At 38.6% G+C, this 14051-nt stretch overlaps 1 protein-coding gene across 4 annotated transcripts in view; it reads right to left on the bottom strand.

Moving 5' to 3' along the window:
• Nucleotides 1–645: 645 nt before the first annotated feature.
• Nucleotides 646–14051, bottom strand: part of MIGA1 (mitoguardin 1) — a 35333-nt gene continuing 21927 nt past the window's right edge. For all 4 annotated transcript variants that reach the window (XM_017824880.1, XM_017824878.1, XM_017824879.1 and 1 more), the window contains exons 8-16: nt 13260–13360; nt 7276–7394; nt 7020–7092; nt 6601–6687; nt 6378–6476; nt 5952–6086; nt 4577–4630; nt 4151–4267; nt 646–3826 (exon numbers count right to left, since the gene is read on the bottom strand). In XM_017824880.1, coding sequence (XP_017680369.1) covers nt 3608–3826; nt 4151–4267; nt 4577–4630; nt 5952–6086; nt 6378–6476; nt 6601–6687; nt 7020–7092; nt 7276–7394; nt 13260–13360 — 1004 coding nt within the window. In that variant the 3' untranslated portion in view covers nt 646–3607. The remainder of the gene's footprint in view (nt 3827–4150; nt 4268–4576; nt 4631–5951; nt 6087–6377; nt 6477–6600; nt 6688–7019; nt 7093–7275; nt 7395–13259; nt 13361–14051) is intronic.

Below are 14051 nucleotides of genomic sequence, written 5' to 3'. Positions count from 1 at the left end.
TCAGGTCCCCGCTCGGTTTATGGCACATGGAGAGCGATCAACTAATAATAGTAATGTGACAGCGCTGGTGGAGCGGGGAGGAATCTCCCCAGTGCCAGACTGCGAGGCAGAGCGCGGTGGCTCAAAGCAGCGCCTTTCTCCGGGAACTTTACAAAGCAGTGGCAGAACGCGATTTTATTACATCTGAATACATTCCTTTTCCTGCTTAAAGATGACTTGTTTCCTACACGTTCAACTGCAAGGTCTCCAGTGCAGAACTTTCTTCTTCCTATCTCTCTAGTGTTGTGTCTGTCACACTGGAGCCCGACTTTCAGCTGGATTATAAACACTAGGACAATAACCACATGACTTTAGGCTGTGCAGATCTCAACAACGGCCATCGAAGACAAAATGTGTTTGGCTTTTGAAGGACAGCACAGGAACCTTCCCCAATTTAAACTGCACAGCCCAAAAGCTGTTGCCATTCAATATTTTTTTTCATTTATATATTTTGTAATAGTTGCTTTTTGTTGATTTCAGGCAGCGAATTCCAATTTCAAGGTGACCAACTGGTATCAAAACACCTGCCCTATGAAATAATTTTGCAACAGATTTCAAGAATCGTGCGAATTCAAGTTTTAGATACAGTTATATGAGCAACAGTTGTTTCACTGAAATATTTTATTTCATATACACAGCTGCACTTCATTAGGCAATAGAAAGGTCACAAATGATCTTACTCTGACACTTGGTTTGACGCGTCCAGTTTGATAGAAACCAAAGACTACAAAAGAAATGTATAATAATCATTAAGAACACATTAAAAGTGAGATTATTATTACAACTAAATTACAAATTATATAAATATTTGATTCTTGTATAATCCCTACACATTCAACATTTCTGACTTTAGGAGCACAGTTACGGCAGAAGAGGATGGCTTTGAAATTTAGCTTGTTCTTATTAGCATGGAAAGTGGCATTCAAAACTACCCAAATTTAGAGATTATGAACGAAATTCTGATTTTGAAGTCGCTAGAGTAGAACTGCATCACCCTGTCCCTGCTGTGCTGCAGCTCTGGCACTTGTGTTTTCAGAGATGGTGCACTTCTGAAATTCTCAGGCCACGTGGCTGGTTATCAGCAGATACTCTGGACACGCCTGCTAGCTCAGGTGAAGCTTTTAACAGAACTGACTCCAGTTCTATGTTACAAGGAGACCTTCATCTCCCATTTGAAGTTAGAAAGGACAGAATAGATGAATGGTTTTTTGTCCTAAAAGAGCCAAAGGGGATCAAAAGCCTACCCACATGTACATTTCCCTCTTCCTCTCTCTTTTTCTCTCTTTCCTCGCTCTTCATTTCTGAACTGCTTCTGATTCAAATATTTGTTGGTATCTTACAACAACCAGAACCTGTGTTTCTAATTTTGGGAAAGACATCAGTTCAACTTCCAACCCCATTCCGTGGACTTCTGAGAGCTCCACGAGTGCATGGAAGTGCTCCTATTTTAAGTCAGATATTATCAAGTTCTTCCTCATTTTCTAAATATTTTGGTGTTTCTTTAGATCCTTCTCATTCATCTGTTTAAAAAAAAAAATCCTTTCATTTTTGACAGAAGACCAACTTTTAAAGTATCTGGAAACATTTACAACCTCCTGTGCAATGCTGTTGCACTTTGTTCAAAAGCTTTTTGTAAAAACCATGAAAATCTCAATATACATTTACTTCTGTGAAAAAGTGCATTTTTGTTTCTCTGAGATGTATGTTAAGGTGTAATTTTCTTCACATCAGTTTGTTAGACCAGAGAGACAGTTTCCTTTGCTACCTACAGCTAGTGCATTTGCTGTGGAATATGCCACTTACTCTGCTACTATTCCTATTGATTATGAGCCCAACAAGACACCTTTACTGTTCCACATAATTTCACTCATAGACTTGCAATAAGCTGCCAAAACACAGATAGCTTAAACATACTTATCTGCTCAAAAGCTGAGATAGGTGAAGAAAACTTCACATGCCCACAATGAAGACATGGCAGAGAAAAGAAAAAAGTCCAGCACGGAGCACAGTGCCAAGCTCAGCAACTTGAACGGTGGAAACAGGCCAAGAGCAGCATTTGGAATTTCTGTTTTATTACACATAGAAGTATACTTTTTTCTTTGTTAAATAAATTATAATCAGTTGGCATTTCACACAAGTCATATGACACATTTTCATCATTTTTGTACTTATCAAATGAGTACAACGAAGGAGCAAAACGTTGGCTTCGGTAAAATCTATGAATTACACAGGCCCTCCTCTTGGATATTGTCATTTTGGGTTGTGTTTGCAACAAAAGGTGACATTTTTCCAGTCAAGGATTGTTTTGATATCTTAGATTTTTAACAACATGCTTCTCAAATATCTGAATATTTGGAATTGCTCTGTAATTACTTACTCTGTATTTGACACAGGACAATTCTTGTGGGCTGGCTCTGTGTGGCAAAGCATATGTAAGTGTAGTTTAAGAGCCTAAACTAATTATGAAGCATTGCTTCAGTTTACAGAAATTCAAAGATTATACCTCATCATTATTTATTACCCCCAGAACAGGAAAAAACATTACTGTGAGTTCCCTCAGGCTTTCTGACTGTGCTGCCTGAAGTTCAGGGTTCCACAGCCTGAGCCACAGTTTCACACTGCACACAGATGGCCACAACTGCTTGAATTTCTTAAATAGACACCTGACTTCCCACAGAGAAGGGAGGAAGACTGAAGTGCTTTAAATTATAAAACACTGCCTTCAATTCTGTTTCATGATTAACAAATCTTACCATACATACTTATTTAAAAATATATTTTGAAATGCTACATATGAACTGAGAATGCTATTGGTTAATTTACCACCACATAGAGTAGTAACAGTTTTAGAACAAGGAAAGGTTTTAAAATTAATTGGTGAAGCTAGCATAGCTTTTAAAATATAAATAAGTACTTTTAAACACCTTAATGATGTTTAGATATTTTAAAACAAAATAAAGTAAAAAAATGCATACTGGCAGTCATTCCTGCCCCAACAGCGCTTGCATTTCCTGCACTGCTCCCTTGCACTGCAGTACAGAATGGATGCTTACACCCACACAAATGTAATCCCAGGGCAGGGGCAACATGTTCAGTTTTGTGAGTGTGATTCCTTTATTGCATGTGTCACATGAATCAGAGACTGCAGGCAAAACACCTTCCAGACACCTAATGATGAGACTCTGCAATGAACACTTTGTACTGTAAGCCTTTAAATGGGAACAACTCCATCAGCTTCACTCACAAATCATCTGTGCAAAAGTACAGTATTTCATAAATAAACTTTACCCAAATATTACAGAAAAAAGCTTTGGGATACATGAAGTATAAATACAGCGACAGCTGAGCTGCAAAATTAATTTAGGTATATACAATAACACACTCCCCATTTCTTTTCATAGGTGTACATTTAACCTCCCTGAGTCCTTTTCCACACTGTAGTGACGTGATGCATTTCCAGTTGCTTGCTCACTGAGAGCCATGGTGTAGCTTCAGCATTTAGAGAAAAAAGGGTGGGAAGGAGCACCCCAACGTGCACTCCCTGGCATTTGTCATGGATTTTCAGAGCTTACTGGACTTTTGCTTCCAAGAGCCCGCTGGGCACGACGTGCCCATGAGAGCTCACACAGGCCCCCACGTGTCTCAGGGAATCTGCTCCCAGGTAAGCCATGAGCAGCTCCGTGTGTCGGATCAGCAGCTGGGTGAGATCCTCAGCCAGGCTCTCCATGCTGGAGTATCTCACCTTTTCAAAATCAAAAATGTCCTTGAGGAAGAAAAGCACTTGATCCTAGCCAGGGGAAAAAAATAAAGAGAAAAACTTGTATTCACTTACCAGCAGTTATTTCTTTTACATGTTTCCTACAAGCATCCATTTTGGTGCTGAGACAGAAGTGTGCTAAAACAGACTTTGCAAAACAGTTCTAAGCTTAAAACATTTAATAATGTTTTTAAAATATTTTAAAATATTTAGTTTTCATGCTTTCTTACTGTTAGCCCTAACCTTAGGAAAATTGAAATGTTTATATTTATAAATAAAATATTAATTTATATTAATCAGGAAGATATTTTTTTTCATTTATATAAGTGGTAATTAAAAAAAAAAGTTGCAAACCTTGAAGAAGCAGCATAAGTCATAAAGGGAATTTCTAGGGCCCAAAAAGCCCCACGCCAAAACAGGGCTGATATGTTCACATATAGCATAGAAATGTGCAAAAAATCCATCAGGCACCTAAGTGATGGAAAATTGGAGACAGAAGTTACACAGTAAGTTTAGTATAAATTTCCATTATTTAACATTAAGTCTTCATAAAAGCCTAACACACTTACTACAGCAGGGCTGTGGTAACCTGAACAGAATTACTGTCACCACTGCTGACTGGACCCAAGCTAGGTTGAAAAATCTTTCAGTTTTTGCTAAAAAACAGGTGTTAGGGCCCCATGAGCTAAATTTCCACAATTGGGAACCTCTTGTCTGAACTTCAAATTCTTAGGAGCCGATCAATAACTTTGTTCCACATAATTCTGAAGGGCAACTTACCTTCATTTGCTGTCTTTTCTGCTTCAGTACTGACCAACAGCTTGAAGCTACAGCCTAATTGTTAAAAGAAAAAAAAGCAAGCCCAAGTCATTTTTCATCTCAAAAGAACTCAGCTGCAGAATACTGTATTTCTATATTTTGGGGACATGTATTTTCTGCAGTTTCAACCTTGTGATAACACAAAGTTTAAAACTACAAAACAGCAGCTGATACAAATAACCAAATCTATATGTAGTTCATACGTGTCATTTCAGATCTATCTTTGCAACATTTTCTTCAGTTTAATTCAAATGTAATCTGGCATCCCTGACTGATTTTACAGTTACAACAGTTAGCAATTCTCTCTGGGTTTAACTGAGGACCAGCCTCTTATATACTAAAATGTGCTCAGACATAAGTAACTATTTTAGATATTATGTGGAATGTGAACACATTGAAATGTCCTTTTTCATTTAAGCAAAAACATTCTTGCAATAGCTTCAGATTCAGTTAAGGAGTTTTGTCCAAATATGGACCTGTGAAATACAATATACTGATATCAGTACTGGGCTTTTTTCCCCTCAGAGTTTGTTCCTATCCTCATCTGACTCTCCTTCAGTGCTGCAGGAGAATTAACTATTCACAAAGCCAGTGTTACCCCAGAATTACAGAAATACATGCACGGCACTTTTCTCTCTAGAGGGAATGTTTCAATTGAAAGACAAAAACAAAAGGAAAACTGGCATTTTACAGACAAAAATGGACGAAATGACAGCAGTATCTGTACCAGCTGACCATGGCAGGAGCCTGTGTCCCTAACAGGTCTATCTGACAAATAAACAGGCCCAGCTGAGAAATCATGAATTGCAATCAACATTTGAATGCCTGCACTGTATCAGTTCACTTTTGTTTCCTTGCAGCTTTGTGCCTTGTTGCTAAATCTCTGGTCTCTGAACCAAAACCTGGATACCTCAGACGTGGCTAAGTGAAACCTCCCCTCTAAAATTCTACTTCCTCAGAGGAAACTAATTTTTGCAGGACAAGCTGAAGTATTTTCTCTGATACATTCAATCCTTCTGTATGTTTTGGGCCCAGACTTGTAGCTTTTCAACTGCTGTTATGATAAAATACAATCTGTTTAATTCTTTTGAGGAATATTTCAGGTACACACTCAGTTATACTGGAAGCTAAACTGGACTTTACACAGCCTTTATCCTGCAGTTGTTTGATTTATTCTTGTTTTTAGATTGTACTTTAAGGATACAAAGCACAGAGCACCAGAACAGTTTCAGCAGACACAGAAATTTCTATCAGAATGCTCACAACACACTTACATTGATCACACCATCCACATCCTGCAGATTAATTGGTATGAACATTACACATGAATACTCACTGTTTCTTTAAAAGAGGAATTTAACCAGCGGTTATTGACTACATTCTGTATGGATATAGGTGGATTTTCTAAATCTTCAAATGAATCCATTAATATGAAGTCCAGAACAACATCATAAAAATTCAGGTTTTTCACCTGTATGAAAGGAAAAGATGACCTAAGTAACCTAGTTTCTCTTTCAGCAGTGGAATTCAGCATGCACCACATTCAAATGCATTAAAGATACTATGGAGAAGTTAAAAAAAAAAAGTACTTTCTGGTGCTGAACTGGTGGATGCCAATTCTCTAAATCAGCAATACAAACAAAAAAAGAGCTGCCTTTCCCACAATTCTGAATTGTAAAATTTTATTTTTAGATCCTATGGCTCAATAGGATCCTTTAGATCCTATTAAGGGTAAAAGCACTTTTCAGAAATTCAGACTCACTCCTCTAGCAGCAAGTTCCATTTCGGTATTATCCCAGTGGTCTGTTTGTTCCAAAAAATATATCATTTCATCAAAGACATCTTCAAATTTCTTTGGATTCTGTAAAGTAAAAGCAACGAGTATCAAGCAAACTCAACGAGAGATGTGGTTTATTTGCAGTGGAAAGTGAATTGTGGTAGGAGTCACATAAACAATAAAACATTAGTTAAAAAAAGCCTTTTACCTTTCGTGCTTTCACAATTAAAGCAGACAAAATTTTTCTTCCACTTTCAGCAAGAAATATTCTGTTTGCTGTTTCTGAAAGAATTACCTAGAAAAGGGTTCAGAAAATACAGACATGTTCATGCACAGGTTATACTAAAGTGACCTTAAACACTCCAATCACATTTCAGATAATTATAACCCCTGGTATGGTGGACCAGCTCCTAATAAGCCTTTGGTGCAAAGCTTCCAAAGCTAATCATAAAACTGGGACTCCTCTGCAAATTCATCTCGTCTCAGAACTATAGAAATGTAAAGGCAACAAGAAAATACTTAATTCCAGAGCAAGTTATAAAAATGCTGGCACAGAGAGTACTTTCAATGCCATGTACTTTAGTTTAGGCTTAACCAGACAGACAAATCACCCTCCTCACTCTTTACCTGAAAAGCTTGTCGAATACAGTGCAGCTTAGCAAGGAAGTCACTGTCTCCTAGACATTCAAACATTTCAGTCCTACACAAAACAGAAAAGTTTTCAAAGACCATTAGGAAAAGAAGCACCAGAACAGTCATCTCAGTCTAACTCTTAGAAAAAATACCTAGTGCAATTAACTCCTAAAAAAATGGTTTCTAGGTAGAATATTTAACTTTAACTTTTGCTTTTCTGGAAAATAGTTAAATAGACATAAATCAGTACCTTAACACTCGTGAATATATTTTGCCTTCTTCTGCTAAGTGCATGGCTTCTTCATACAAGGGGCAGTGGCAAAGGGAATCCAGCCCGTACGTGTTACGGATCTCCCTGTGCTCTGTAAGCTGACAAAGAAATCGTTTGGAAGTTCATTACAGAGCTTGACAACGTATTTTTTGTAAAGATAAAAACAAATTCAAGAATTTTCCTGATACTCTACTGATAGATGCATCCTTTTCTGCATCTGCTTAAAAGAACACTCAGCTGGTACACAGAATAAATACACCACGCCTCGCAAGACCTACTTTGTAACTCTTAGAATCTGAAAGCCACAGTTTCAAGTTTCAAAACTTATGGAGGTAGCTTAATTTTATATTTAATTTGCCTAGGTAAGTTCTTAAATTGTCTGGTTAAATCTAATGGGTCTCCAAGCTGTTAAAAGAAAATAATTGCCAGGTCACAAAGTACAGAATGATTGCATCATGTAGATCTTTAGGAAACCAGAAATAGTAACATCCTCCCACCCCTGTTTTTGTTTCGCTGGGAAATATGTCTGCTAGTTACCAAAGCACATTGTATGAAGCATGAGCACTCAGAATTTTATATGACAGGCTCCCAAAAAGGTTTTCATTGTTGGCAGTTTTAATTCTGTGATTATTGCATAAACTAAGGTGAACTCACAGACATTTTTAAAGCAAGAAAAAAACCAAAACCAGATTAATAAATCAAAGCACATAAATAACAGAGAACTCCTGTTTACAGGGTATCATATTTAATCAACAAAACAATGGCTAGCTACAATTTCCACTATAAACATTATACCATATTATTAATAATCAAAAGAAAAAAGCTTACACATCATTCAGATTAGTTAATGACCAAAAAATTATTTTTAAAAAATTATTATTTTTTAAATTTTATATATATATATTTAATTATCTTTTTTTTTCTTTAATACCCTGTATGGGGCAAACAAACTTGTGTTTCTAGGCTATAAAAACATAGCTTGGAAACGTCTTTAAAAAGTAACTGTCAAAGTAATCGAACTATATAAAAAGTTACCCTATATTTGAGAATGATTTAAACAAATCAGATTCAAGTATAACTTTGTATCAAACCTCCATTAAAATTTTCAAATAAATACATGCTGAAAAGCTTTTCCTGTCAGCGAGGACACCCAGCCAAGTGCTGGTGAGATGATCCCAGTGTGCCTTCTCCACACACTGCAGCAACAGTTTGGCCAAGTTGGCTTTCCTGCTGCAGGGAAAGTGCCAGTACCTGCTTTTGTCCATCTAAACATTTAAGGACATGAAAAAAGTCAGAGATTTCAGTGCAGAGCTGGTGTTCTGACAAATGTCACACACTGTTAGATGGTGTTCATTTGCTGGAACTTACACGTGGGGGTTGAGTCACTCATACCAGTAACCTTTTACTTCTGGCAAATACATACAATTCCTTCCATAAACTGTCAGGTTCCATTTTAAATTGTTTTGTTTGGCTAAAAAAATCCCAATGAGACCAAACCACTCTCTAGTGGACACCTTTTCGCACAGCCAGTGTCATGTTCCCACACCTCTGAGGATGGCAAGGTGCTCCACCAGAGCCAACAGTGCTGGCAGAGGGTTGTGAGGATGGCCCTGACATGCCAGCCCCCAAATGTCTGCTACTTCCTCACTGTCATGTGGGGTTACATGGAGAAGAACATGAAAATGCAGACAAAGCAGAGATAAAAAGGTGACTGCAGTTCAGGGTGGGGTGTGTCCACAGGTTTCACTGGGTTGGAAGGGACCCACAAGGATCCAGACTAACTCTTAAGTGAACAGCCCCTACAGGGATCAAAGCCCAAACCTTGGCTTTACTAGCACCATGCTCTAAACAACTGAGCAAATCTCAGGGTTTTCATGACCCTAAAGCAGCAGCAACCTCGTCCTGGAAGGCTTGACTTCCATCCCTTCAAGGCTCGAGAGAGACGGCGCAGTCGGTGACCACAGCACAGGACATTTCTGGTGACCTGCAGTGGACACCTGACTTCATTATGCTGAAATAATATGGACACACCTCCAAAACTCCAAAGCCTGTAGTGCTAATTCGTGTCTAAGCTTGTGGTGCTTCCTTGTGTCTCTGAAGGTTACAACATGGATTGTTCACGTGCTAATCAGTTTTCTCTGGACACTCCAGCTTTAGGGCTGCATCTGCTAGGGAAGAGATGCTGAAATCGTTGCTGTAAAGCACCAAACCTCTGGAACTTGCCAGAGTTTTTAAGTCTGAGATTCCCTGGAACAGGCTCAGTACCCTCATATGCTACTCACAAGTTGTTTCTTAATAAATAGAAAAAATTCTCAGCTGTGCATCGAAGCCTTGTTGACTACCAAAATAACCACCTACGTGAATGTAACAAAAATAAACAATGCTAGACCTTTTAGGAATTCTTGCTTGCTCCCCCTAATAAAAAGGTCACTTCACTGTAACAGTCAGCATTCCTTACATTCTGAGAAATGATGCTTCCCCTATATTAAAAAGGCTGATGATGGTCTCTTTAAAGGACAAAGCCATTCAGAGAAAAGATTTATTTTTTTTTTTAAATAAGTAGTTACAGGATGAGAGTGAAACATGCTTTGGAAGTTGGAAGATGAGATGGTGATACTAACTAAAACACTTGAGATAGTACTTTAATAAACTGAATTGTGTTGATCTGGAAGATCTGGAGGAAAACAGGAAGGCTGTTAAAAAAAAAAGAGCAGCTAAGGTTTTATTCACAAGTCTAAAAAATCTCCCAAGCTTCGGATGTAGTTAACATTTTAAAAAGGAAAGCAAAGTTTATTTGATAATAGAACTGCAGATTCAACTCTAGTCGAGATATGAAAATAAGATATGATAAATGCATGTGCACTGACAACAGAGAGGCAGCACCAAAGCTCAGGGAGAGCAGGAAAGAGCCTCTCTCAGGAAGATGGAAAAGAAGCCAGGAAAGAGAGGGGAGAGGCCTTTATGTGGCACACTCAGGGCTGTGTTCTTGCCAAGGGTAGCAGCTATTTTGGTCACAGTAGATGGGAGAGCAAGACTACGAAAAGGATACTAACCTTCCTCAACACAAGCTGATGGCAGACAGGCTCAAACAGGGAAGAAAATACCATTATTTATCACAGAATACAGTATTAATAACTTAATTAGGGAAAATAGTTGTGTTTACCATCCCTTCTGCAGTACTTCTGAGAGCCTGAGGGTGTTTAAGAGCAGAAGTCTGTCAGGGCTTGGGGATGACAACTGAGTCTAAACTGTCTCTGTAAGGATTCAGGCACCTGTGTACTGCGGGTGTCCAGGCAGGCACAACTCCGGGTGAGAAGTCATCAGATGTGTGGTGCTCAGCACCCTCTTGATTCTCAGCCCCAGCCAAGAGGAAGCTTTGGCACACACTCCTGCCATCCTGCAGAGCTCACCAAAAGGGCACATGACTTAAACTCTGCCAGCTGTCCCAGTTTTGTACAGCTCTTTCCTTAAAAGCCATCTTCCTAGATTTTGTCCTCGTACAACACAGCATGACACTGTTGTTGCCTCCTAAACAGTGCCCCCATCACCTTCCATTCAAGCATCTGTGTCTTGGTTTGTGACAGTTATTTCTCCTGAGGGCACTGAGCTAAATTTGGTCTGTGTGTCAGCACTGAAACAGTTTCCAGCCTCTAAAACCAGAGTCCTGCTCCTTGGGACAGGACACAATGTAGGAGGAAGACAAGGAACTGTCAACACACAACTTGCAGCGTGATGTGACCACAAAAAATGGTGCCACGTTCTGATTTCCTGCAAGGAGAAATTACTAATCCTGGTAGGGCAAAATCACATATGAATTTCAGATTTAAAAGCCTTGCTAAACACTTCTATCACGACATGGAGTTTAGGGCAGTTATTAATATTTTAACTGCAGTCAGCGAGCTTATGATGAAAGAACAACTGCCTGTTTGGCCCTTAGCTGAGATAAAGCTGGAAAAGCCTCAGACCTCTGAGCCTAAACTAAAACATTTCACTGTTTTGCTAGTGCAAGAACAAGAAAGTGAAAAAAGTAGATAAAAAAGAAGCTACTTGATATCATCATGTCTATAATAAGTATGTCAATTCTAATCCAGTTATATCACAGCTATAACTGTTCTCCACTAAGAGCTGAACACACTGGGAAGTAGTTATTGCTCCTTCTCACTGCCATAATTATTTGCAGTACTAATGTGAGGCATTTCTCCCCCCAAAGGATGGACAAAACGTTAAATCCAGGTAACAGTATATTTGTACAAGAACATCCACAGCTTCCTTCTACCTGCAGCACACAATGATGTCCTGTACCCACTGCTGGAGTGAACTGACCCTGTAGTTCAAGCCTAGTGGCTCATATTTAATCCAGAACATTGGTGGTGTTTTGGCTCAAACACTAAACTGCAAGTTATTCATGCTTTGTTAGTCTTCAGGACTTGTGTCAGCTGAGAATTTCACTAGATTATTCCATAAAATCTGAAAAAGGAGAGTCTGTTCTATTGGCAAAGGACAGAACAGCTGGAAAGGAAGAGAAAACCTTCATAACTTTGTCCTGGAGGAAAGAGTTGACAGAAGTGGCTCTGAGGTATCAGAATGTGGAGAATATTTTCAGTATAGGTAAAGACAATTACACTGCCAATTTTAACTTAAACATTTCCTTAGCACACACTGGGACAATACAGCTCCAGGACAGGATGATGATTCCACTGAGGTGATACATTCTGGGTGTTTGTTTGGTTGATTGCTTTTGTTTTTTGTTTTTGTTTTTTAAGCCAAGCAACCCAACTGAGCATCTTCACATACTTGTAAAAACACTATGAAAGTTCATAGGGAAAAAAAAAAAGAAACAAAATGTACAAACTACTGTGGTTTACAGCTCCTCTCACAAGCTGGTAGAGTTGAAGCAAGTTTGAATTGTGGTCTTGTCCAAATTACAGGGAAGAGTAACTGGCCTCTACAGATACAATCTTTGTTAGGAATGAATGCTAGGCATCACAACGATGTGAATTACTGAATCAAGGTAATCACAATTTATTGTGAGTTACTGAATCAAGGTAATTGTGCTATGGAAAACCAAACCCTATAACAGTCAGATGATAACTGCAAAGCATGTGGATGCAATTCTCTCTTTTTACAGCTGAGTTTAGCAGCTTAGCTGCAGTGCATCTATGAGAGCAGTATCTATCACTAAATGTATCTATCGAGGCCAACTTTGCCTTTCCTGTTATTTGGAGAAAAGTGCTCTTCAAGATCCCTCCAGCTCCCCAGAGAGCACAACAGGAGATGTTCCTCACTCAGTAAATGTGTCACTGCATATGAGATTCTTCAAACACTTCAAGGGAGCTGCAGCAGATTTCAGCTGATAGAAAATATCCTGTTATCCAAAGATTGTTTCTTTACGTATCCTTTGTGGTCTTATTGAAGAAGATTAGAGAAATTAGATGAAGTATGTCATGTTGTTAAGGAATTCTCCCTGTCAGACCATTCCAGAGGCTCCCTGGCACTCCCACTCCCAGATCCAGAGACTTTCACTGCTGGGACTGAGGTTCCTTCCCAGCAGTGGCTGCATTTAATCCAACAGGAGCCCCATTTGACTCCCCACACCCCACTCACACAGTCAGACGAGTTTTCCTTACCAGCTCGACCCCAGGTTTTCCATAACAGAGTCTCAGACCTCTGGTTCCTGTTTAATAATTTCCTCTTGGTGCAAGAGCAGAGTTACAGCTCGAGCTGGTGCCTCCATACTGTGCATGGAACACACTAAAACAGGGAGCTGTCAACCTCCAATGATTTCCTCTCAAACAAAAAAACCCCAGCTCTAAAATATACAGAGCCTTCTGCATACACCTTTTTTTTTTCCCATAAGAAGAATACATTTTTGCTTACAGTGATTAGCAAAAAATCAGGATTCTTCTGTTCACTGTTCAGACAGCTCAATAAATCTTTAAAAAAGCAATCTTTCAGAGTCTTACCTCAGCTGTGGAAACAAAGGAGTCTGTTGATGCAATGCTCAATGTGTCTCGAAGGCAGAAATCATCCGTGTTATCCTTCACAGTAATGTCTGTGTTTTTATCTTTAAAACATAAAAAAAAACCCAAAACTTTTTTAGATTCCATTTACATCTTGAAAGTGTGCTTCATGTATACTTGAACATAGTACTTCATCTGGAAGGCATGACATTAGAATACTGTGAGAGTAAATTCTCTTTACGACCCACTAACACATAAAAAGGTGACTGCATTTTTCTGCCTTTGAAGTGGACTTTCAAATATCAGCCACAATGACCTGGGAGAAGAAAAAAAAACTTGCCCAGAGGTTTTCCCTTTTCTTTTATAGGCTTCTGAAGATCTCTCTATCTTATGATACTACTTTGCTATATTGATCTAAACACTGTTAAGTTTTTAACTTGGTTGTTTTATGTAACAAATGCTCAATGTTTTAGTCACCAAGAAATACTGTTCTAAATAAAAGTCCATGAATAAAAAAACACCCCAAATTTTAACTTCACTGGAATTTGTTTCATTTTCTGCTTTTCGTGTCTTTTTTCACTTGTTGGTTCTTCAGAAGAGCAAGTGAAGTTTTTCATCTTCACTGCATCCTCCTTCCCCAAAAACTTCTTTTATTGAAACAACACATCCAGAAGCACTTCCTATAGAGCTAGAATTCTTAAAGCCTTTAAAATAACTGACTTCTTTTTTTGCTTAAATTCATCTGCAATACAGTTTCTTTCAGGTTTCCTTTATTTTATTCTCAGATTTCAACTG

The sequence above is a fragment of the Lepidothrix coronata genome, unplaced genomic scaffold (assembly GCF_001604755.1).
Source record: "Lepidothrix coronata isolate B3197 unplaced genomic scaffold, Lepidothrix_coronata-1.0 Scaffold114, whole genome shotgun sequence".
In the NCBI taxonomy this organism is placed as follows: domain Eukaryota; kingdom Metazoa; phylum Chordata; class Aves; order Passeriformes; family Pipridae; genus Lepidothrix; species Lepidothrix coronata.
The sequence above is the reverse complement of the archived record's forward strand: the minus strand, read 5'-3'. Positions and strand labels throughout refer to the sequence as shown.